This window comes from Phalacrocorax aristotelis, chromosome 18, assembly GCF_949628215.1.
Source record: "Phalacrocorax aristotelis chromosome 18, bGulAri2.1, whole genome shotgun sequence".
NCBI classification, from domain to species: Eukaryota; Metazoa; Chordata; class Aves; order Suliformes; family Phalacrocoracidae; genus Phalacrocorax; species Phalacrocorax aristotelis.
The window spans coordinates 12,412,138-12,435,675 of NC_134293.1; the positions used below are offsets into that span (position 1 = coordinate 12,412,138).

A 23,538-nucleotide genomic window follows, 5' to 3' on the forward strand; every position below is an offset into this window, starting at 1 on the left:
TCTGGTCCCTTCGTCATTTAATTCAGCAGTGTCAGTCTCCGCCTTGGCTGGGCATCGCAGGCAGCTGGGTCCAGCCTGCCTGCTGTGACTGAGATTTTAGGAGCTTCTGACTTGGATTTTTTGGGGATTCAACCTCCTGCATGGGAAACAGCTGCTTGTGTGGCTGCAAAACCACATGTGTGACTTCCAAAGGAAAGGTGGTAGGTGCCAGCCCAGAAAGATGCGGAGCAAGTTGGACAGCTGCTGTCCTCTCTCCTGAGGGCTGGAGGCTGCTTGGCGGGAAGCCACAGCGGCAGAGCCAGGAGCCAGTCGAGCACGGCAGCCTTTGAAAAGAGGAGGACCACAGACAGCCCTGAAACGGGGGGATGTGTTTGGGATGCCAGCAGAGGAGCACATGGAGCTGCACAAGTCCACCAGCAAAGTTGCCTGCAGATGGGTGGGCTGGGCCAAGTGTAATTTGGGTAGTGCTGGAGGCCCAAGGCTTTCCTTGGCAAGCAGCACTTGGGTTTTTGTGGCATCTCCTGGTTTCCATCGCCCCATAAATCCTCAAGAGCCCCTTCAGCTTCATCCCTGCTCTGGCCAGGGTGAGGAAGCCCTTGGGGGCAGAGGAGTGGCAGCATTCCTGCAGGCTGAGCTAATGCAGCTGTGGAGTCCCGACTGCAGTGAACTGCATTCCTCTTGGGCAACTGGCTTTCGAGAACAGCTTGGGGGATGGGAGCAAGGAGGAACATCCTCAAACATGATGTAGCCAAAGAGAATCGAAGTTTCTAGCAATTACGGACCTCTCCTACAAGGAAGGAAGCGAGAAACTGAGGTAGGCATTAGCAATAACTATTAAACCATTTGGTACAAATTGTACTGCAGGGAAGGTACTCGTGTGTCATTCAGTGTTATCAATAATTCAGGTATCTTCAGATGAGTGAACAAAGCCTATTTAACATGTTACTTTCCCTGCAAATTGTGCTTTTAATCTAATTTATAAGTCACCATTTGGCAGTGACTCTTCCTGGTGGCATGGTAAGCTACTGCTAGATTTTTTTTTTTCTCCATATGAAGTCTGATATGTGTGGTCACTTTGCTAAATAGTGAGAATCAGATTTATGTATTTTTTTAATAGTTGAAAAGAGACAGGCTGGATCTGCGTTTGAATGGGGATATTTCAGTATTTGGCTTTTCTGTCTTCCTGGAAAAAAAAAAACTTGATTCCCATTGTGGGTTTCTTCATATTTTCCTGAAACTTGCTGATCTGCTTTTAAGTGTAAAGTAATACAATACACAAGTGTTGAATCCTTTCTGAACTCCCATTCCTTCATCCTGTCCTTTTTCCTGACAGCACTGCTGGAGCAGGGCGGGAGCTCCCTCCCGCCTCACACAGCAGTACTGAAGGACTTGTATGCTGCTTCCTCGTGAGGAAGGTTACATTTCAAAAATGACTCCTTAGTGCCGGCATTCAGCTTGGCCTTCTGACGTGCAGGTGTCAAACCTCACTTAATTCTGGCCTGGGAAAGAAATCACTGGGTGGAAGGAAAGCCATGAGTAGGTATTCAGAAACTCTTCTGGAGCCGACCCGATTCCTCGATGGCAGAAGGAGGAGTAATTCTCAGCTTGGGTGTTATCTGCGAGATCTTAGACACTCTCCAATTCCACATTTGTTGTCCTTAGTGTTTCATCTAAGGAGGAGAACCTTACACCAAATGGCAGCAAAACTTACCAAAGACATTGAGGATTCCTGGAGCTTTGGTGTCCTATAGGGTGCCGGTAACTAGCAGAAATTGGGTTTGGTTGATGAGCTCTAAACTGTCTTCAGGCTAGGCTTAAATACTGAATGTCGCCACTTAAAACACTATTTTAAAAAAAGCTGAGATGCGTGTGTGCAGATTTCCATGCTACTTGTGTGCAGTGAAGGGGCTGCGCAGCTGGGTGAGCGGCACAGGGCTCTCAGTAATGTGTGTAATTCAGTCCCCTGAGTGGGGCTGAAAGAGCAGAATGGAGGGCAGGATTTGGACAGATGAGAGAGATGTTGGTGATCAAATGATCCCATATCAGAGGTCTTTTCCTCTGTGGGAATCCCAGGATCACCTGTGGGACCATCTGGTGCCATTGGGAAGGATCTTCTCAGAGCAGGACCTTGTTCAAGTTTTGCTTCTTGGCTTTAGCCCACCCCCTACAAAATGCCTCCTGTGACCAGTCCTGCTGCTCATGGGGAAGCTGGCAGAAGGGCCACTAGTTTCTGTGTGGCACTTCTTGTGTGGCATCCTGCCCTACCTCCTAGCCAGCCAAGATTTTATTTTGGAGGCAATTTTCCCCCAAGACAACAGCGATCTCCAAGCACCCAAGTTTTGTATAAAGAAGGATCCTGCCCAGGTCCTTAAACCATAATGACCAAGCCTTTCTTCCTTCAGCTCCCTCCTGTGCTACCCTGAGGTGTGTGCTTTGTACTTCTGGGGTTCTGGACAGCTTGTGCTGATGTGTAACAAGTCCTGCATGCTGTGTGTAGTGGCTGACTGAAAGGATTTGGTGTCCCTCTGTGATGCTGAACCTGATTTCCAGCAGCTCCTGCAAAGGGCACTACATAGAGGTTGGCAATGATAGGTACAGGGTGCTGGGATTTTGGGCTTTAATTTTTTTCCCCTCTGTGCTCATACTGAAGTATCATTACCATTGATCTAAACTTCTGCTCTGGGTTGTCTTTGCTGCAGGTGAGACTAGTGGAAAAACAAGAAGAGGCTGAGCTGTAATTTGAACCAGGAGATACTGGACGGTGCCTGAGGATGGTGAGTATATGTTCTAGCCTGCCCCTCTGCTGTGTGTGCGTGGTTTTGTTTGGTTTTATGTGTCCAAGTCTTATCCTGCTGCTAAATGGATGACAATAAATGCACAAATGGGAAAGAACAACGCTGTAGTATTGAGTGTTATGTATAGTAATATAATATAGAGAGCTTTGAAGTGTTACTGTGGCCAAGATGCTGTTGGTAGGTTAAGTTTACCCCTAAACTTATTATTGGAATACACTGGAAATCGAAGTAAGAAAGGCTGGAATCCTGTTCTGCCTCCTTGAACTACTGACATAGTCATCCAGTTTTTGTAGCTTACTGATTTATTTTTACTTCAAAATTTAATGCTGGGGTTTCTCATTCTGTTCCTCTCACTTCTCCATGAAGATTTAACTCCATGTTAATAATATGCTCTGGTGCCACCAAAGTAGCAGAAATTTCACAAGAATTAGTCACAGAAAAACATGGTGTAAAAGAATCTGGAGAGACTGAAACACAGCCAAACCATCCATATTGCTGATAAACTCGGAGAACGTGCCTCTAATGCCTCCAGCAAGAAACAACCCAAGATACGTTCAGTCTGATGAGAGGAAGAAGGCTCGAGACCAGGGATGTTGAAAGATGCTGGAAGTGTCGCTAGGGTGGTAGTTTGGATAGGGGTTTGAAAGCGACACGGTGATCTGCGTGTTGGGCTGTGGGTGGGCAGGGAGCCTGAGCGTTGCTGCAGTAACACAGTGTTACCAGCTTCATGCTCACCATGCCAGAAGTGTATTATTATGTTGGAATGAGTGCAGAGAAGAATGGCAGAAAGAGTCAAAGGGCTGGAAATTTAGGTTAAACATGTAAAAGAAATTCTGGCGGGTGGCTTAAGGGAAGTGACATCTTCTATGGAATTGTCCCCCATGTGATCTATTAACAACTGGAATAGAAAAGGAGATGTGCTCTCTGGATTGATTGAACTGTCACCTCTAGTAGTCATGCACACAGCATTTTTGGTGTAGTCCCTGTCGTCATGCTCCCTGGTTTAGCTTCAAGATCTCTTCTGCTTTCTGTTGGAAGAGCTGCTTGCCGTGCTTCAGGTTGAGGAGCTTGCTCTGGGGTGGAGAGATGAAGGTATGCCCTTGTTGTAACCTGATAGTGTCTTATACTCCAATCTGACGCCAGGTTAACTCCAGCTTGAAAGTGTAAAAGATGTAACAGCTCCTCTGTATGGGATTGAGAAGAGAATGGTGCAGATATATCCAGATATGAATGAAAAAAAGAATTGAATAAACACATGGAAAATACATCAAAAATCTCTCCAGGTACCATGGAGAAGGCCAGGTTGGGTCCATCGAAGGCCTAGCTAGTCAGATACCGGTGGCCCTTCTCGGTGGGATGAGTGCTGCAGGGAGAGCCTGGGGGAGCATCTCTCTGGGGTATGCCCTCACCTGTCAGGATCTGCAGCTCAGTAACCTGGTAATCCTGAACAATTTATCAATGTTCTCAGAGCCCTTGGTAGATTCTTCTGTGAATTCTTCTAGCTGCTTTTCAAAATCAAGTAAAAATTTGCAGTTGTGGCAAAGAGCTGTGCTGCAGATTTGTGCGGAGTAGCCCCTCTTGCTCTTTTTAACCTGCCCCATGCTGATTCAGTTGAGGGTCCGCAGTTCTTGTACTGGGAGGAACGGTGAAGTGTGGTGCTGGCTGTGAACAACTCGGTGCCCTTTGGAGTTCTGTGGATCTCTGTCATGTTCCCTGCAGACATCTGGAGAGCTCTAGTCTTTTAAATTCTTCTCTGTAGAGAAGCTGTCTTTAACCCTTTTCATCCCTCTCTGGACCTGTATTTCTTCTTGGGGCGTGCAGACTGGAATTTTGGACTAATTAAAACATGGAAGCTTTTGCTTTTCACTGCTCCTTTTCTGTGTCTTGACAGATGCTTATCCTGACCTGGCCCTGGCCTGCCCTTAGTTGTAACCGCAGATGGTGTGGTTTCCCCTACACAAGAGGGTCTTGTGCTTCATATGAATACCTGAAGATGACTTTACAATTTCAGAGGACATTTGGAAAAGGATCTATGGGTTTTTAATATTTTATTAAAATGTTCCTTTGATTTTTTTAAAAAAAAAAATATTTTCCTTTTGGGGAAAAAAAACCCACCAACTAACACAAGTCCCCACCCCTCTCACCCGCCATTTTGGGAAGAGTATGGGCTTTCTGTCTCACATGGCAAGGGAGAGAAAGCAACTTAAAATTGTGAGTTGTAGAAATAAGTGCTCGCTTCCACCTACTTACCTGAGCTTCTGTCAGCAGTTGAGGTGGAGGGCTCATGTAAACTCTTGACAACCTCCTCTGAGTCCTTTTGTGACCTCTCTGGAGGATTGTGACTTCTGGGTGACACGCAGGTCTGCCGGGAGGGGTGGAGGTCTTGGTTAATGGATGCTCTGCAGGGTTGTCTGCTAACCTGTGGGTGCTTCAGGGCTGGATGTCTTCAGCCAGCTGCTGGGAGGGTGGGCTGGAAACCCTGTTCCCTGCAGGCATGCCGAGTGCTTAGTTAATTACCCGTGATCTCTGCAGTCAGAGGGCACATGCCCTCTGGTTAGTGAGGGCATGCCCAAAAGCTTCTACGTTACTCCGCAGCACCCCAAATGTGGATCACCAGCTGCTCTCCCCTTTCTGTTGCTACAAATGCTTGGTCTAGTGTCAGTTAAGAGCTGTAAGACTCTCCTCGTTTCTCCCCTAAAGACTAGCTGCTGATGAAAATGACCTTGAAGACAGCACTAGTGGTGGTTTAATTCTTAACTCTGGCTAATGGAAGTCCTAACGAGCACCCAGTACCTTAATACATTACTTAAAACTAACCTGGCAGGTAAGTTAGAGCAAGCTGCTGTGCTGCTCTGCCGGTAGCTCAGGGCTCAGCAATCACAAGCTGGAAGGGACCTCAGGGATCATATAGTCCAACCTTTCTAGGAAGAGCAGAGTCTAAACAAGATGGCCCAGCACCCTGTCAAGACAACTCTTGAAGGTGTCCAACATGGCCGAGTCAACCACACGCCATGCAACTCCCATGGCAGCATTCCCGCTTCTTACTGCAGGGAATACTGGGACTGTAGCCATCTGGATTTCCATGATGGTTCATACTCTTTGGAGGGGACCATAACTAGTCTAGGTGGGGTTTTGCAGGTTGGCCGTCCCTCTTCCTTCTTGCTGGTGTACAGAGTTGGTGGCCCTTGGCTTCTGTCCTTTTGTCCTTTGTCTCAAAGGCTTACTTCGTATTTCTGTTACGTGCTCATCTCTGGGCTGCTTTCTGAACAAATACTAAATGCAGTATTACAGATCTATAACCTCTTCTGTCATCCTGTAAAGATGAAAAGATGGCATTCAGCATCCCAGCTCTGATTTATGGGGTATAAAATAGTAACTTCATATAAGTTTAAGGGTTTATTATTAGTAGGCCACCTCAGTGCCTCAGCACCTTTTAGTTTACCTGAGGACCTCCTTAGGCTTTGAGGAAATGAACTATTTTTGTAGAGGGACCCGAAACAAAGATATGCCCTTCATGCAACAAAAGTAGAGAAGGCAGAAGCAGCTCCTTTGGCCAGAGCTAGTCAGCTCTGCAGTTCATCTTGCCCTGATGTAGGTATTTGCTAAGTAGAAGGAGGATAAATTTTAACGTTCAGGATGAGATAAATGATACAAGTCTCTCCCTTCTCCCCCTTAGCTGTAAAAAGATCTAGCTACCCAGTTTCTACCTTAATCTTCATTGAAAATATTAAGACCTGGGCAGATATAAACTAGAGTACCCTGATAACACCTGTGCTGCTGGGAGCATCTTGCTCACAGCAGCTGGTGAAGGCTCAGTGACTGCTGGAGCCCACGCTGTCAGGCAGAGCCACCCTGGCTCCTGTTGTTTCGCTTCTGATGTCCTGGGAGTACCTGCCCAGGACAGTCACCACCTCCTGCCTGTGTCCTGTGGTTTTTCTCCAGCTGGAGGTGGATTAAAGCAGCCTGTGCAATGGATGCGCCTCCAGGGACAGGGCTGAGAATTTGGGCCTCTGCCCTCCGTGCCTGTAGCCCCTTGCTTTCCCTCCTCTCTGTCTGCAGGGTGATGCACCATGCTGGGGTGATGAAAAGCCCACCCTTAATATGTAGAAGGGACAGAAGTGGTACCTTCTGCCTAATGAAAGAGTATTTACAGTAATTTTATTTGTGGTGCTGAAAAGAAATGGAGAATAAAGATAGGTCAGGGTTGGGAAGGTTGTACCTGTACTGTAGCTAGGAGTCTGAGTCCAGTGTGCTGGCGGTGGCACATCCCTGCAGCGGATGGGACCAGTTTTCCTCTTCTCATGCTTTGGCTGCTTGCTTCCACCTTTTGGAGAGTGATAGGCTCTGCTGGCACCTGTATTTCTTCAGGGGATTGGGCTTCTCCAGTACATCTATGTGTCATCCAAGCTCTTTGAGGCACTGTCATGGTTTTAGCTGGGATAGAGTTAGTTTTCTTCCCTGCAGCTGGTGCAGTGCTGTGCTTTGGACTTAGCATGAAAACAGTGCTGATAACACACCGATGGTTTGGTTGTTGCTGGGCAGCGCTTGTACTAGTCAAGGGCTTCTCCAGCTCCCCAGGCTCTGCCGGGGGCACGAGCAGCCGGGAGGGGAGGGGGCACAGCCAAGAGAGGGGATTCACACTGGCCAAAGGGACATTCCATATCATGTAACGTCATGCCCAGTAGGTTACTGGGAGGGGCTGGCGGGGGAGGGAGGCAGCAATTGTGGCTCAGGGATGGGCAGCATCGGTCGGCAGGTGGTGAGCAGTTGTATCGCTTGTGTTTGTTTTTCACCCTTTTCCTATTTATTATATTATCATTGTTGTTATTATTACGATAACCATTATTGTTATTATTATTATTTTAATTATTAAACTGTTCTTATTTCAAGCCCCGTTTTTTATTATTTTTGCTTTTGCTCTTCCGATTCCCTCCCCCGTCCCACGAGGTGGGGGGCAGTGAGCGAGCGGCTGCAGGGTGTTTAGTTGCTGACTGGGGCTGAACCATGACAGTCCTTTTACCACCCTCACAGGGCATTTGCCACCATCCAGGAGTCAGTAGAGAGATAGAGCACTGGCCACTTTTCCCGTTCAGCGATGTCTAAGGCCAGCTGAAAGGCCTTTACCTCTGCAAACTGGCTCGATTCACCTTCTCCTTCAGCAGTTTCTGCGACTTGTCGTGTAGGACTCCATACAGCAGCCTTCCATGTCCGGTGCTTTCCCACAAGATGACAGAACCCCTCACTGAACAGGACGTTTTGCTTCTCATTTTCTGGCAGTTTGTTATAGAGTGGGACCTCTTCAGCACGTGGCACCCCCTCCTCTGGTGCTATTCCAAAGCCTTTGCCTTCTGGCCAGCCCATGGTCACTTCCAAGATTCCTGGGCGACTGGGGTTTCCTACTCGAGCCTGCTGGGTGATCAGTGCAACCCATTTACTCCACGTAGCATCAGTTGCATGGTGTGTAGAGGGGATGTTCCCTTTGCACATCCAGCCCAGCACTGGCAGTCGGGGTGCCAGGAGCAACTGTGCCTCAGTACCAACCACTTCTGAAGCAGCTCGGACCCCTTCATCTGCTGCCAATATCTCTTTTTCAGTTGGAGTATAGCGGGCTTTGGACCCTCTGTATCACCGACTCCAAAACCCTAGGGGTCGACCCCGGGTCTCCCCTGGCGCTTTCTGCCAGAGGCTCCAGGTAGGGCCATTCTCCCTGGCTGCGGTGTAGAGCACATTCTTTACATGTTGTCCTGCCCGGACTGGCCCAAGAGCTACGGCATGAACTATCTCCTGTTTCATTTGTTCAAAGGCTTGTCATTGCTCAGGGCCCCATTTGAAATCATTCTTCTTCCAGGTCACTTGACAGAGAGGGCTTAGAGTCAGACTATAATCTGGAATATGCATTCTCCAAAAACCCACAACACCCAGAAAAAGCTTGTGTTTCCTTTTTGCTAGTTGGTGGAGACATGGCTGCTATTTTGTTGATCGCATCCATGGGGATCTGACGACATCCATCTTGCCATTTGATTCCGAAGAACTGGATCTCTTGTGCGGGTCCCTTAACTTTACTTTGTTTTATGGCAAAACCAGCTTTCAGAAGGATTTGGACTATTTTCTTTCCTTTCTCAAAAACAACTTCTGCTGTGTTGCCCCACACGATGAGGTTGTCAATGTATTGAAGGTGATTGGAAGCTCCACCTTGTTCCAATGCATTATGAATCAGTCCATGGCAAATGGGAGGACTGTGTTTCCACCCCTGGGGCAGTCGATTCCAGATGTACTGAACACCCCTCCAAGTGAAAGCAAACTGTGGCCTGCACTCTGCTGCCAGAGGGATTGAGAAGAATGCATTAGCGATATCAATTGTGGCATACCACTTGGCCGCCTTTGACTCCAGTTCATATTGAAGTTCTAGCATGTCTGGCACAGCAGCACTCGGTGGCGGCGTGACTTTGTTCAGGCCACGATAGTCTACTGTTAGCCTCCACTCTCTGTTAGGCTTCCGCACTGGCCATATGGGACTGTTAAAGGGTGGGTGGGTCTTCCTGATGACTCCTTGGCTCTTCAGTCGACGATTGAGCCCATGGATGGGGATCAGGGAGTCTCTGCTGGTGCGATATTGCCGCCGGTGCACTGTTGTGGTGGCGATTGGCACCTGTTTTTCTCTGACCCTCAGCAACCCCACAACAGAAGGGTCCTTTGAGAGGCCAGGCAAGATAGACAGCTGTTTAATTTCCTCTGTCTCCAAGGCAGCTACACCAAAAGCCCACCTGTACCCTTTTGGGTCCTTGAAATACCCTCTCCTGAGATAGTCTATGCCAAGGATGCACGGAGCCTCCAGTCCAGTGACAATGGGGTGCTTTTGACACTCATTCCCAGTTAGGATCACTTCGGCCTCCAATACAGTTAGCTCTTGGGATCCCCCTGTCACTCCAGCAGTGCTGATGGGTTCTGCCCCTATATAGTTTGATGGCATTAAGGTGCACTGTGCGCCGGTGTCCACTAAAGCTTTATACTCCTGTGGGTTGGACGTGCCAGGCCATCGGATCCACACAGTCCAGTAAGCCCGGTTATCCCTTTCCTCCACCTGGCTGGAAGCAGGGTCCCTCTAGTCCTGGTCATAGTATTTGTCACTCATTACTTGTAAATTTGAATCACAAGTATCTCTGTTAAGATCAGAAATGAAGTCAGCGCTTCTGCTCCTCTGTCTGGGGAATTGTTTACTGGAAACTGGAGCAGCAGCCTTCCTGGAGGAACACCCCTGTGTGATTCTTCTTCCTTGCAGCTCACGTACCTGTGCCTCTAGGGTCGAGGTAGGTTTTCCATCCCACTTCTTCATGTCCTCTGATTCAGCTGCAACGCTTGTCACCAGGGTTTGAATGGCTGCAGTGCTTGTCACTTTCCTTGTCCTCGTCCTTTGAGATCCAGAGGCCTTCTCTTCCCCTTGGGGGTACTGAATAGTGTTAAACGGGGCTCGATAGGCATGGGCCAGGCCCCAGCACACTGCAGTGATTTGTACCTCCCTGGAATTGCCTGGGTGACAACATACCTCCTCCAAATATTCTACTAATTTTTCAGGATTCTGCACTGGTTCAGGGGTGAAGTCCCACGACACTGGGGGTGCCCACTGTCTTAGGCATTTGCCCACACTATCCCACATACCCTGCCACGCATAGCTATCGAGCCTTGGGGCAGATCTCTGAATGATATTCTTAAATTGCTTATTTACCTTAGACAGAACTGAAACAGTCTGGCAAAGCAATATCAACAGATGTACCTTAACTAACCAAGGATGTTCAAGATACTGAAAAGTTGTTATAATGAAGGAGAAGACGCTATATAAGATGGTAGCTAAGGTCCTGTTCTGTATTTCCTCCATAAAAAACCTCTTAGAGGAGGAAGTACAATTGCTAATTGTCTCCATGAGGTGGTAGCCGAAGCACAGTAACGGCTTCCATGCAAGACCCAAATAACGGATAATGCTCAAGGCCTGTGTTCTAATAACAAATCTCCCAGGCAAAACATCTCTAATCACTGCAGAGCACAGGAAACTACAAAAGCCAACAGCAAGTTTTAACGTGTACTTTACAATCAGCATGGTCTAGACTGGACAAACTAATATTGAGAACAGATGAATCAATGCTGTGACAAGCAACTGTTATTATCTCAAACCCTTCAAGCCCCATGTTGGGTGCCAAAAAGGACTGTCATGGTTCAGCCCCAGTCAGCAACTAAACACCCTGCAGCCGCTCGCTCACTGCCCCCCACCTCTGTGGGATGGGGGAGAGAATCGGAAGAGCAAGAGCAAAAATAATAAAAATTGGAGCTTGAGATAAGAACAGTTTAATAATTAAAATAATAATAACAATAATGGTTATCGTAATAATAACAACAATGATAATATAATAAATAGGAAAAGGGTGAAAAACAAACACAAGCGATACAACTGCTCACCACCTGCCAACTGACGCTGCCTGTCCCCGAGCCACAATTGCTGCCTCCCTCCCCCGCCAGCCCCTCCCAGTAACCTACTGGGCATGACGTTACATGATATGGAATGTCCCTTTGGCCAGTGTGAATCCCCTCTCTTGGCTGTGCCCCCTCCCCTCCCGGCTGCTCGTGCCCCCGGCAGAGCCTGGGGAGCTGGAGAAGCCCTTGACTAGTACAAGCGCTGCCCAGCAACAACCAAACCATCGGTGTGTTATCAGCACTGTTTTCATGCTAAGTCCAAAGCACAGCACTGCACCAGCTGCAGGGAAGAAAATTAACTCTATCCCAGCTAAACCCATGACAGGCACTTGCAGATCTTTGCTTGGGTAGAGTGTCATTTCTGAAGGGGAGAGATTGAGCTGCAGACCCACGAAGAGGAATCGGAGGTGATCTGGCAGGCAGGTGTTAGCTGCCCTTTGAACCACCCTTTCCCTGTCTTGTAGGAAGCTGAGCTAGCTGTTGACAAAAAGATGCAGTTCAGGGTGTTGACTTGCTCCAGGCACAAGAGAGACTTCAGCATCTTGGTAGCTGTCCCGTGCTCCCAGCGGGACCAGACGGCAGCTCACCCCTCTGAAACGTGTGCTGCAGTCTGGGCTCCTGGTGCATGCAGGCATGTCTCCGTAGGGAATATCATTTCCCTTGGAGGCTGCAGGATGGCCCCTTAAGCACCAGTCCTGTCTTTGCCAAGCACTGTGCTGTCTCAGAGCCTCCAGATCCCTTTTGGGACCTTAAAGATAGATAGATTGCAAGCTGTTTATCTGCAGCATGCAATAGAGACCTACAGAGGGGTGGGAGGAGCAGCACAGGAGAGAGCCACTCAGTGTGAAGAGCATGCATTACTAGTGGGAGGAAAAAGGGTTAATTAAGAACATGCTGCCTATGTTCTGTTCAGCTCCTCTCTTCCTCAGAGTACATGAAACCTTTAGGATTGTTGTGGTTGGGAGAAAATGAGGGAGGTTTCTCCCTCCCCCTGCATGAATGTGCACATGCATGACACTTGGAGGAGTCCAGTTACATGAAAATAACCTTGTCTTCTGTGTTCAGCCGGGGAGGCACCTGAGGTGGCACTTAGGAAATCCCTCTAGCTAAGCCAGCTAAAGGAGGCGGCGAGCGCTCGGTGTTCCTGTGCCTGGCCACCTGGCACGGGGCAGTCTCACTGCAGCCACTCCTGTCCTCATCTGGTTGATTGCATGGAAATGAGAGAAGGTATTTTGTGAACTGTTGGAGGAAGAGGTGAAAGCAGTGGAGTTTGAATCCAATTCAAACTCTGTGAGCCTCTGAGACTTCAGGGCAAGGTCGTCTTCTGGTCTGCACCAGGCTCAGCTCTTGGGCAGGAGTTTCTAAGCCATGTGTGGGTCTTTTTCTAATGCTAAAAGCGCAAAAATATTTCACTGAAAGCGGGAGATCTATTTGTGGGTATTCGGGTCAGCTTAGGTTGGAAATTCAAAGTAATGATCTGATGAGCAACCTTTTAACTGCACAGCTGCAGCTTAGGGTTACAAAGGTCCTTCTGCAACTCGAGCTGGAAACAGTCCCGGTGCCAGGCCCTGAACTGAGCGCTGGTCCTAAAAATCTCGCCATGGGTTGGAGCAGACCCCTTACCTGCCCTGTCCGTGGTTTGTATGTTATAAGCACTGGTCATATGTTGTATTGCACTTAATATGTTAAATAGCGATGTATGCTCTGACTCTACCTAACAGAATTCTGTGCTTCAGCTGGTATCAACAGATGTGCTTTGCTGCTTTTCTCCTGATATAAGTCAGGAAAAAAAAAAATTGGTATTTACAGCTTTTATAGCTACACTTTCTTTCCAGTCTAAAAGGTTCCTTCCACCTTTTGCTGTTTCGTTTTCTCAGCAGACCTCTGGCATCCACCCCAGAGGAGAACCTGTGAGGAGTGGGGCACCTCTCCTGACGTTCAGATTTGGCCAAGACAAGTCCGCAACCTCGTCTATAACCCTCTGTTCTCGTTGTGTGCTGACTTCGTGTGTAACGCATTTGCACTTTGGTTTGTGGGTGCCAGCTGGAGTCAGGTGCCCCCAAGGCTGGGCAGCGCCTGATGTTCGCCCACCACGTAAGCGGTGGAGTGGGACGGAGCTGAGGAGGTGATGGGATTTTATGGCATATCTCCAGCTGTGGTTGCATTTTCTTCTAGGGCTTTTATCCTGAATAGCGAAGCCCATGTGACCGTAGTCTCTCTGTTTCGTTTCTCGGCGAGGGAGTTCATTGAATGGCTTCTTGCCTGGGCACTGCTGCCCTGCAGTGACAAAGGGCAACAGGTCTGGGCCTCCCTTGGTTGAAGCAGCTCAGAATAACCTAACCCTTAACCATTCTGCAGAGAAATGCTCAAATCTTTTATCTGACTTGAAAAAAACCTTTTGAGATGCTGTTGGTATTGCTAGGTAGAGCTGTCTGTGGTGGCTTCGGGGCAACCACATCTACAAGGAGCTTAATGGCTACAGGCTGCGCTCTGTTTTGATGGTCCAGGAACAAAAAAAGCTGGTATAATCTGAGTAAAGTAGTTGGGGCTCAGCCGTGGAGGATTAATAAGGGCTGGATTTTAATTTTGCATTTTAAGAAAAAGGTTCTTACTCTGGCTCAGTGGTGGGAGGTGGAGGGGCTGAGTGGCAGCTGGTGATAGAAAAGGAGATGGCATTGCCCAGGGGACCACTGGGATGGGCTGTGACCTGGGTGGCTTGCTGTTTGCTCGTGGTCTTGACGAACAACAGGTAGTAAAAGTCAGCTCCTGTGGGGCTGGGACAGGGAGCTGGGTGTTCAACCCACAGCGTTTCCTGCACCTCAGGCATTTCCCCAATGTCTGCAATCACTGCTAAACCGGAGTTGGTGAAACTTCCCGTGGGAGCTAACTGTCCAGGAGGGCAGCGAGGGGAGCTGTGGCCCTGGGGAGCCTTGTTGGCACCAGGGACCGAGCTCTGGCACATGGGGGCTGATGGAAGCCAGAGACGTCCAGCTACTCCCTGCACACACGGGAGCTCCTGGGAAGGAGGGCTTAAAGGCTCAGGAGTACTCAGCAGTAAGGAAGTATCAGGGCTGCCCCTTTGTCCTCCCCTCTCTGACCAGGCAGAAGGGACGGCGGGCAGCTGCCGGGCTGGTGAGATGATTGCAGGTGAAGGTTTGAAGCATGAGGCTCCTGGCTAAGCATCCCAAAGCATCAGCTGGGGCGGAGGGCTCTGTGCCAGGTCGCAAAGCCTCCTCGCCGCTATTGTTCCCGGTGTGCAGCACGAGGCAGGTGCCGGCAGGGAGGAGTGATGCAGGCCAGGACTGCATCTCCCGGCAAGCCGCTCCGCTCAGCCGGCAGCTCAGCGAGGAAGGGGATGCATCGCTGGTATCCGCCCGTTGGCAGGGTGCTGGCTCTGCATATGGGGATGGGAGGGGGAGAGGACGGGTGATCCCTCCAGTCTCTCCATTTTCTGTCTCGCCTGTCAGGGAGACACTTAGATGGCAGAGCTGTGCTTGGCGGCCTTTGGAGGTAGGTGGAGTCTGGCCGTCCTCCGCCCTCCCTCCCTCCATTGTCAGCGGCAGCGAGCAGCAGCGGTGGTGGCGGGCACCTGCTCCGGCTGCCGGCGGCAGGGATGCTCCTGCCCTTCGCGGCGGAGCAGGGAGGCTGCGGCAATCCCGGCGTGACAGTTTCCAAGCCACTGCCGGCAGCAGCAGAGGGCCGGAGGAAGGAGATGCTGCTTGCATGTGCCCAGCCCAGCTGCCGCCTTGGGAAATGAACATGAGTCTGCCAGGCCGCGTCTCCTGCTCCATGCTCAACTGCTTTGTAAGTGCTGCTTTTTTCCGCCCCCCTCCTCCCCTCCATGCAAGCAGGGCTGTAAGCCAGCTTCTCGCTCCAGCTCCCATGCTGAGTCGGCTGCCCCAGATCAGGCCTGTCCTTGAGGCTGGGCTGCGTGTGGATCCTCCTGCCCTCCACCTGCCCGGCGTGGCGTGCAGGCCCCCTGCAAAGGGGGATCCCCTTCTCCTCCCTCCCATGTGCTGCCGGAGGACGCCGTGGCCCCCATTGCTGCTGTGCTGCTGCCTGGTCCAGGCCCAAGGGCACAGCAGTGCCCGGCACCATGGGTTGAGCTGGCTGGAAGGCCCCGGCAAGCTTGCTGTGCCTCGCACACTCCGGCCAGTCCTTGCCTGGAGCTGGAAAATTACTGTGTGAGAGCAGCCGACCCCGGGGGAGCTCTGTCTCCTGCCATGGCTGCAGGGGTGCAAGACCCACTCTCATGCTGATGCCCCTGGAGGGCATTGCAGTGGGAGGGGGTCCTGGGCTCTGCATCTTTTATACCTTCGGGGAAGGCAGTTTTCTTCCTGAGAGATCTGATACCCCTTCCTGCAGAAAGCCCCCCCCCCGCACCAGAAGGACTTGTGGCCATATGGGCTTTGAGGGATTTAGGAGATGGTTGGCTTGTGAAGAGAGCAGGACCATGAGCCCACCACCCTGCTGATGCCCTAGGACGTCATCCTGTGGCGGGAGGAGATGCTCAGCCTCCTGCCTGTCCCGTGCTGCAGGCGAGGAGGGACTCAAGGACACCCAGGCTGGTGGAGAGCTCTGGCTGCCCTGTTCCAGTTCCTGCTGCTCACTGGGATTTCTTTGTGAGCTGCGAAGTAGTGATGAGAGAGAAGGATATCTCTGCTCCCTGGCTGCCACACTGGCACGCAGGCATGCAGCTTTCCGTCATGCCCACCTGGGCTAGCACCTCAGTGTCGGAGCGAGCCACTGGCAGGAGAGCCCCCCCGGGCTGCTGGAGCCAGTGCTGTGCCCTGTGTGTCCCTGGCAGCCTCCCGCAGGGACCTAGTGAGGGGGTGAGGAGGGGCAGTGCCTTTGCCCGCAGTTGGGGTTGATGCTGAGTTTTATGCTGGCTACAGGCACCATGTGCATGGGTAGCTCTGGAGCTGGGAAGGTGGGCTGTGCAGGGTCTGCCTGCCCTGGATGTTAGTCCAGGGAGCGCTACAGGGCAGGCTGTGCCTGTGGGTGCTGAGGCTTGAGCGTCTGTCAGCAACATAAGAGGATTCAGCATCATTTTAAATATAACCAAGCCAAAAGGGTCAAGTTCTCATTTTTTCAGATCAAAATTTGGCATTCTGGCTCAGATCACTTAACCAGAAAAATATTTAGCTTTAAATTATTTAATAATTACAGAACAGAGTATTTCCTAATAAATGCTGGAGCCTGGAGGAGCCATAGTTAGAGAGCAAGAGGCATTCTGAAGAAAACATTCCCACACCAAATACCTGTGGGATTAACACCGTCCTGGGCTCCCAGCAGGCGAGTATCCTCAGCCGAGTGTCCAGATGCTGCTTGTTCATACAGCAAGCTGGTGCTCTGAGGGTTGGTGAAAACAAGGACTGAGATTTCGTGAGTGACTGAAGGGTCGCGTGTCCCGAACCGAGACACTCTCTCCACTTTTCCACGGATGGTGTGTCCAGGCTCCGTGTGACCTCTGGATTTTCCAGGGTGTCCATGTGAGCAGGTTAGACATGTTCAGCTGCCCTGAGGACAAACGGCCTGTGTGGGTGCTGTCACCAGTCAGTAATGCATGTTGTGAATTGGATGCGCTTAGATGCAGTTGTTACAGGGTTATGTTTCACGCTTGCGTGTTCTCCTCAAAAAGCTTCAGGCTCTTCCCGGATTTCTTTGGGCTAAGAGTGAAAATGGAAACTCCCTAAAGAAAGCCGTCCTTATGAACATAAGAGGAGGAAGCTGTAGGTGGAAACCCTCTGCGTTACAGTGTTTCTGCTGTGGTGCCATAGTGAAGGTAACAGGGTAACCTTTGACGTGACAGATTACTGTCACATCAGTCCAAGATCCTGCGCGTGGTTGAGGTGTTTCTGCTTGGCTTTTGAAATACCACACAGTTGGAAGAGACAAGCCTTGGAGACCTGTTTCAGTCTTTCACTGGGCTGTGGGTATTCTGCAACAGCCGGAGGAACTGCTGGGGTCCTGCAATGCAGAGAGTATGGTTCGGAGGCAGAACAGGCCTTTCCATGCACAGGTCCAGGGGATCCCCAATGTATTGGGGTGCCACGAGTGTCCAGTGGCCTCAATTTTTGCCTTTTTACAACACGTGCTGGCTGGGGCCTGTCTCAATACGTGTTTTGTTTGTAATGCAGGGTGAGGAAGGCCCTCCCAGTTTGGAGTATATCCAGGCCAAGGACTTGTTCCCCCCAAAAGAGCTTGTAAAGGAGGAAGAGTCATTGCAGGTAAGGAAGTAAGAAAACTGAAACCATGCTCTTCAGGATGCAGCAGGCTTGACGCTGGTAGTGTGAAACCTGAGAGCAGTTCTCCAGCCCAGGATGTGTTCTGGAGGCCCTGGGCTCGCCAGTGCTGTAGGTCACATTCGGACTGGCAGGTCCTTCCGCATGCCTGGAAGCTGCTGACAGCAGTTCTGTGTGCCCTGGCCCTGCCTTACCAGCCCTGCCAATATGCTCTGATTTGTACAGCATCGCATCTGCCACTTGGAAATACGGCTGGAGCGTGATGCAATACAGAGCTGTCCTGGGTATTCCCTGTCTTTTGCCTGTGCTAACAGCGAGAAATTGTGATGCTGCCTGCGGAGCTCTCTGCAGCAGGTAGATGCTCTCTGGGACAGGTCACATCTCAGGGTCAGGCTGTGCTCTGTGTAGCCATAGCATGCAATTGCAGTGGCTGATCTGGTCCTAATACACGTTGCTCCTGGCATTTTCCTGCTGCAGAGCTGTTGGAAACAGAAACCTCCATATGGTGCCAGCCTCCTGCTGCAAAAGGCCCTTGAGAGAGACCCGGGTACCGTTGCTGCTGTGTAGCAAGGGTGGTATTCTGAATGGTGGGAGCCAAAGCCTCCTGGTATTTGTTGCTTCCTTTAACATAGCCCACTGCCACCTTGCCCCAGTGCTCGTCACCCTCCTCCTATGGCTGGAGCCAGGCTCAAGTTGTATATTCTCACTGCTGCTGCAGTATTTGAGTTTGCTCTGAGATTGGCATCGTCTTGGTAAACGGTGCTGATAAAAGCAAGGACTGAAATATGGCAACGGGAGGACTGACTTGAAGGAGCAAACGTGGGCCAAGGAGTTGCACGGGGTCAAGGCTGCAGGTCTGCAGCCTTCAGGAGGTGAAGCTGCTGAGATGACGCTGAGCTGAGACTGCCTGCAGAAGGGCAGAATCTGCTTTAGTCTTCTGCATAGAGGACCTTAAAGTTCACCCCTCCCAAAGGGTAATTTGCCTTCAGTAAATTGTTATTCTCTTAATACATAGTGAAGTCTAAAAGGATGCCATCAGCTTGATAACAGGCTGTATTCAGGCACCTGTCGGTTTATTGCAGGGTTTCCCTTGCAATTTTACCATCCCATTTCTAATCTGTCTCCCTTCTGTTGCCGTGTGAAAGAGCCACGTAAGCAGAAGAAACACATGCCAACTAAAAACAGCTCTGGCAAGCGTGCATAAATAAACTGCAGAAATAGAGAGAGTATATTCTCTCAATGTCAAATAATAAACATTTTTAAAGAGTTTTCAGACAGGTGCCAGCCTAAGATTGTTATTTTTGTACAAGTAACTTGAGAAGGGAGAAGTTGTTAGTACAATTGTTACTCGTATGTGAGGTCTGAAATCCTGGAAACTCAGTTTTTAGGCAGCATATACCCAAGCCGTAGAAACAACTTAAAATAAAGACAAAGTGGTCTGACTTGTACTAGTGACAGTGTAATGAATTGTTTCATCAGGGTCCCCTATCTGGCAAGTAAAGGGCTCTGGCTGAAATGATAAATTGTCATGACATTTTTGCATAGTTGGTTACCAGCATCACGTGGTGTAGGTGGCATTCAGGGTTCCTTACTTAGCTAAGGAGAAAGGAGCCTGATGAATTTTAGGCTGGTCCACACTTTTGCATTTAATCACCACAAAAAAAAAAAGTCAGACTTGGCCATCTGCCAGGATCTCCTGTTTTGAAAATAGCTGTGGCATGTCCAGGCTGATGGGCAAACCCAGAAAGACTCTTCATTTTCTAGATTAAAAAAGAAATAAATCCTCATACGAGTAACTTCATCACATTTTCCTCGGTAGTACAAATAATTCTACACAGAGATTCCCTCACAGCCTTGTCAGCAGAAATTGGGCAGAACATTGATTAATTTACTTACCTAGATTGGTACCAGTGAGTCTCGTGGTGGTGCTAAGAGCCCCTTCATTTAAATGACGCAGCAGGATCATGTATGTGGCACTCTGCCTTGGGGCAGAGGACTCCGATCATATCAGGCTCTGCCTGGAGCTGTGCAGAGCTCTCCCTGGCTCACGTCTGATCTGTGCCTGAGGTTTTGTCCTTTATCGTGCCGCTTGTGCCAGGGCTGTGTTTACCCCTTCCAAAAAGCAGGGACCATAAAGCCCTCTGTCCCCATGCAACACCTCCGCTGCTGGATGCCCACGGTTGGTGCACATCACGTTTGTGGTCATGCCTCTTCTCTGCAAGTGATTATCCATCAGGAGGTGTTCAGCGGCTCCTGAGGCATCCTTGGAAGAAGATCCATCACGTGGGGCTGGGCAGTGCATCCCAGTGCTGCTTCGTGCTGTTGCTTGCTTGCAGTGCATGAAGAGCATGTTGCTGTGAGTGGTTTCCCGCAGGAGATGCATTGCGGAGACAGTAGGAAAAGTGGCTCTTGGCATTTATGGTGCGCAAAGTACTCTGCATGTGTCTTGAATTAGCGATGTCTCCTTTCCAGGTCCCATTCACTGTGTTGCAGGGTGAGGGAGTGGAGTATCTTGGCCATGCAAACGATGCTGTGATCGCCATCTCCAACTACCGGCTTCATATCAAATTCAAGGATTCTGTGATCAATGTAAGTCTGGATCTGCCTGTTCCTGCTGCCTGAATCATAATCTCTCGCAGTATTTCAGGGGGGCATAGGTCATTTCTGTGGTCTGTGGCGTGGGAGCTGTGCCTCTTGAAGGATGCCAAGCCTGATGCTGTCTCTTGTTAATGCTGGTCGCACAGTTGCTCTTTTGCTGTTGCATTTTGGCATGTAGATGGCATTCTCCATTTGGTAGGAAAGAGGTCTTTCCCTCGCTGCTCTTCTTAAATTCAAGCATTAAACGTGGCTGTTTTAAGACTGTTAAGGTCTCTTGCAGGCCAGTCTTAATGAGGCTTCTCATACCTGGAGACCAGCAACCAAGAGCCAGACAGTGGGAGCCTGAGGCTTTTTCGCATTGTTTTGACTTGCCATCTTTTACTGCAGCCCTTGTTTGACTCAATTACCTGTGCTTGCCTGGATGCGATTCAGTCAGTAACTGGCCCCAGGTGGAAGACTGCCCAGGGAGAGAATAGAAATTAGAATAGTAATTGTAGAAGGAGGCTCTACGCTGGGTCATGAAGCTTCACAAACCTTGGAGTAGGTTTGAACTACAAGTTCATGACTGTGGATAGAGCCATGACTCTGTGTGACGGGCCTACAGGCAAGGCTGCTATGTCTGCTATGTTATGTGGTATGTCTTGTCATGCCCTACATCTGTCCCTCGCAGGTGCCTTTGAGGATGATGGAAAGTGTGGAGTGTCGGGATATGTTCCAGCTTCACATAGTCTGCAAGGACTCCAAAGTGATCAGGTATCAGGTTTATTGCTGTATTGTAGGTGGCACTGCAGGCCAGTTGCCATGCTCAGTTCTGGTGACTTCCCTTGCACTACCGTTGGAATTGAGCTGTTTACGGCCAAGGTTACTTGTTTTTTCTAAGACTTTGGTGCTTTGTTCCTTCTCCTGGTTAAGTGGAGCAGAGTTCCCTGTCTTGTGTGTCTCAGCTGGATGAACGTACCCACTGAGGATGATTTGCATTTGCAGGTGCCATTTTTCCACCTTTAAGCAGTGCCAGGAGTGGCTCAAGAGGCTAACTCGAGCCATTGCCCGCCCTGCCAAGCCTGAGGACCTCTTTGCGTTTGCCTACCATGCGTGGTGCTTAGGAGTCTGTGTTGATGAAGAGGACCAACATGCACATCTCTGCCGTCCAGGTAAGCTCCTGGCCTGTCCTCTTCCTGCTCTTCTGTCCAGAAGCATAGCAATGCAGTTTAAACTGTGGTTCATAAACTGATGTCTGGCTGTGTCTTACATTCTGCTGTAGCCATAGCCCAAGTTCATCTTGCTGAGGGGCATCCCATACCTGGGCTGTAGACCCAGCTGATGTCCAGGTGCAGCTGGATAACAGGCACAGTAAAAGGAATAGTAATAGCGCAAGAAGGAGCATTCTGAGCCAGCAATGCATAAGTTGCCCCTCCCTTTCTCCTTGTGAGTGAAGAAAACATACGAAACCTTAGTACTCTCATCGTGATGATAGAGAGCTCAAGTAGTCTTGTCCCTGGATGGTAAACATAATCAGCTTTGAGGCAGCATAATTAATACTAGTCCATTTACATCTCTGCCAACACCTAAAAATGCCGCGACATTCTGGTGATCAGGTCTGTGGAGATGTCTGGCTCGTTCTTACACAGGCACAAATAAAATCTTTGAACCCCTGACGAGAAAAGCAGAGCTGTGATGGTGCCCTCGTGTGGATCGGGAGTTTCCCTTCTCTGGGAACACGAAGTTCACTTGCAGTTGCTTTGTCTTTAAATAGCTTCAGCATGAATAAAAGGGGATTAAAATGAGAGACAAACCTGGCTTTAGACTTAAAAATGTGCCGGTACTAGAGGAGAGAAACAGTAGCCTGAATGAAGTGTCCATAGACAGGTTGGGATGGAGGGATGGGGTTGAGCAGTATAGCTGAAAGAGATACCAAAAAGAAGCTGGTAGAGAAAATGTAAACCATGTGTTCTTACCCTGCCCCAGACACCAGCCGTTAGGAGATATTTGCTGTCTCTCCTTTAGAGAAAGTATTATTCTCCAGTATGAATAAACTTACCTCTGGAAATTGTTGCTGCAGGATATGAACGAAGTGAAGAGCTTTGCAGTATTTATTAACAACAATTGACACTCAAACAACAAAGACATCCAGGATTTGTAAGGCAAGGCTGAAACGTAAGAGAGCAGGCCCTAAGTCAGTCTCTGAGAGCAGTCTGGAAGAAGGAACTGCCTGGGGTGGGTGCTCAGTGCTCCTCTGTCGTGGGGTTCCTGACATCCACTTTGGAAGTCAGAAGGGCAAAAGTGGCTTAAATTATGCCCCCACACTCCGCAGTGATGTTGGAAGGCTACTTCCAAGCCGCTCTGTGCCCTCAGCCTGAGGAGATCTGACTTGACAAGATAAGCAGAGGAACCCCCGTGAGGGCCAAATCTTTTTGGCTTATGAAGCAAGATCCCTGTCCTCCAGCTGTCCTGTAGTTTCTCTCCAGCCTATGATAGTTGCTACGGAGCTGCCACTAACATGTTTAGATTTCATCAGTTCTGCTTAGCTGTCAGTAAATACCCTGTGCTCTGCTCTTCCAGGAGACCATGTGAGATACCGATTTGAGATGGAGCTGGTGAGGATGGGCTTTGACTTGCAGAACGTCTGGCGTGTCTCTGACATTAACAACAATTACAAGTGAGTGTTTCACCGCCAGGCTCTCCCCACTCTCCCCTTTCCTTACCTTCTTCCCTTTGTGGTCCCTGTGCAGGGCAGTGGATGAGTCAGATTCCAGCTAATCCTCCTTCCTGGCCTTGATAACCCTCAGGCAGATCAGCATATGAGCCAGATCCCTTTTCTTTTCCATCTTTCACATTGTGGAATTGAAGAAGGAATACAGCCCAAACATCAGAGCTAACAGGAATTGTAAATACTGACTTGGGTAGTTTATAATGTGGTGGCCATAATTCATCCTTGAAGACATTCTCGAGTCTTGGAGGAGCCAGCCATCATAGGGTTGCCTTTCTGGTCAGTTGTTCTCTCTAAAACACTCATGCTGTTTGAAATTAAAGATACAAAGTTTTCATAAAGTCAGGCAGCTGTTCAGCTCTGAGAAACTGGGAGCAAGCCCGTGGACGGCTGTCAGGATGCTCGAAGTCTGGGGAATGAGCGAGGCTTGGTTGTTCTGGTGCAGAAGAGGCCAAAGGGTGATCTGCTGGCAGCCTACAGCTGCTGGAAGGGCAGGGTGATGTGGTGCAACTCTTCTGACAGTGGCAGATAACTGAACAAGAGGCAGTGGCCGCAAGGTGCAGCCTGGGAGGTTTGGACTGGAAATGGGAGGAGGAAATGATCATTCCCCAGGAGCATGGTGCTGTGCTGGGGGAGATCCCCAGAGAGGTGGGGGTTGTCCATCATTAGAGCATTTCAAGCCTCAGATGATCTAGAGTTGGAGGTGGTCCCCTTTGAGCGGGTGGTTGGA

At 49.7% G+C, this 23,538-nt stretch overlaps 1 protein-coding gene across 6 annotated transcripts in view; it reads left to right on the plus strand.

Moving 5' to 3' along the window:
• Positions 1-23,538, plus strand: part of MTMR4 (myotubularin related protein 4) — a 62,072-nt gene that overhangs the window by 18,185 nt on the left and 20,349 nt on the right. For 4 of the 6 annotated variants that reach the window (XM_075113417.1, XM_075113420.1, XM_075113418.1 and 1 more), the window contains exons 2-7: positions 2,700-2,774; positions 17,399-17,488; positions 19,976-20,092; positions 20,772-20,854; positions 21,086-21,252; positions 22,661-22,757. In XM_075113417.1, coding sequence (XP_074969518.1) covers positions 2,772-2,774; positions 17,399-17,488; positions 19,976-20,092; positions 20,772-20,854; positions 21,086-21,252; positions 22,661-22,757 — 557 coding nt within the window. In that variant the 5' untranslated portion in view covers positions 2,700-2,771. Of the gene's footprint in view, positions 1-2,699; positions 2,775-4,686; positions 4,737-17,398; positions 17,489-19,975; positions 20,093-20,771; positions 20,855-21,085; positions 21,253-22,660; positions 22,758-23,538 lie in introns of all 6 variants that reach the window. The other 2 variants (XM_075113421.1, XM_075113422.1) reach the window with 1 other exon arrangement.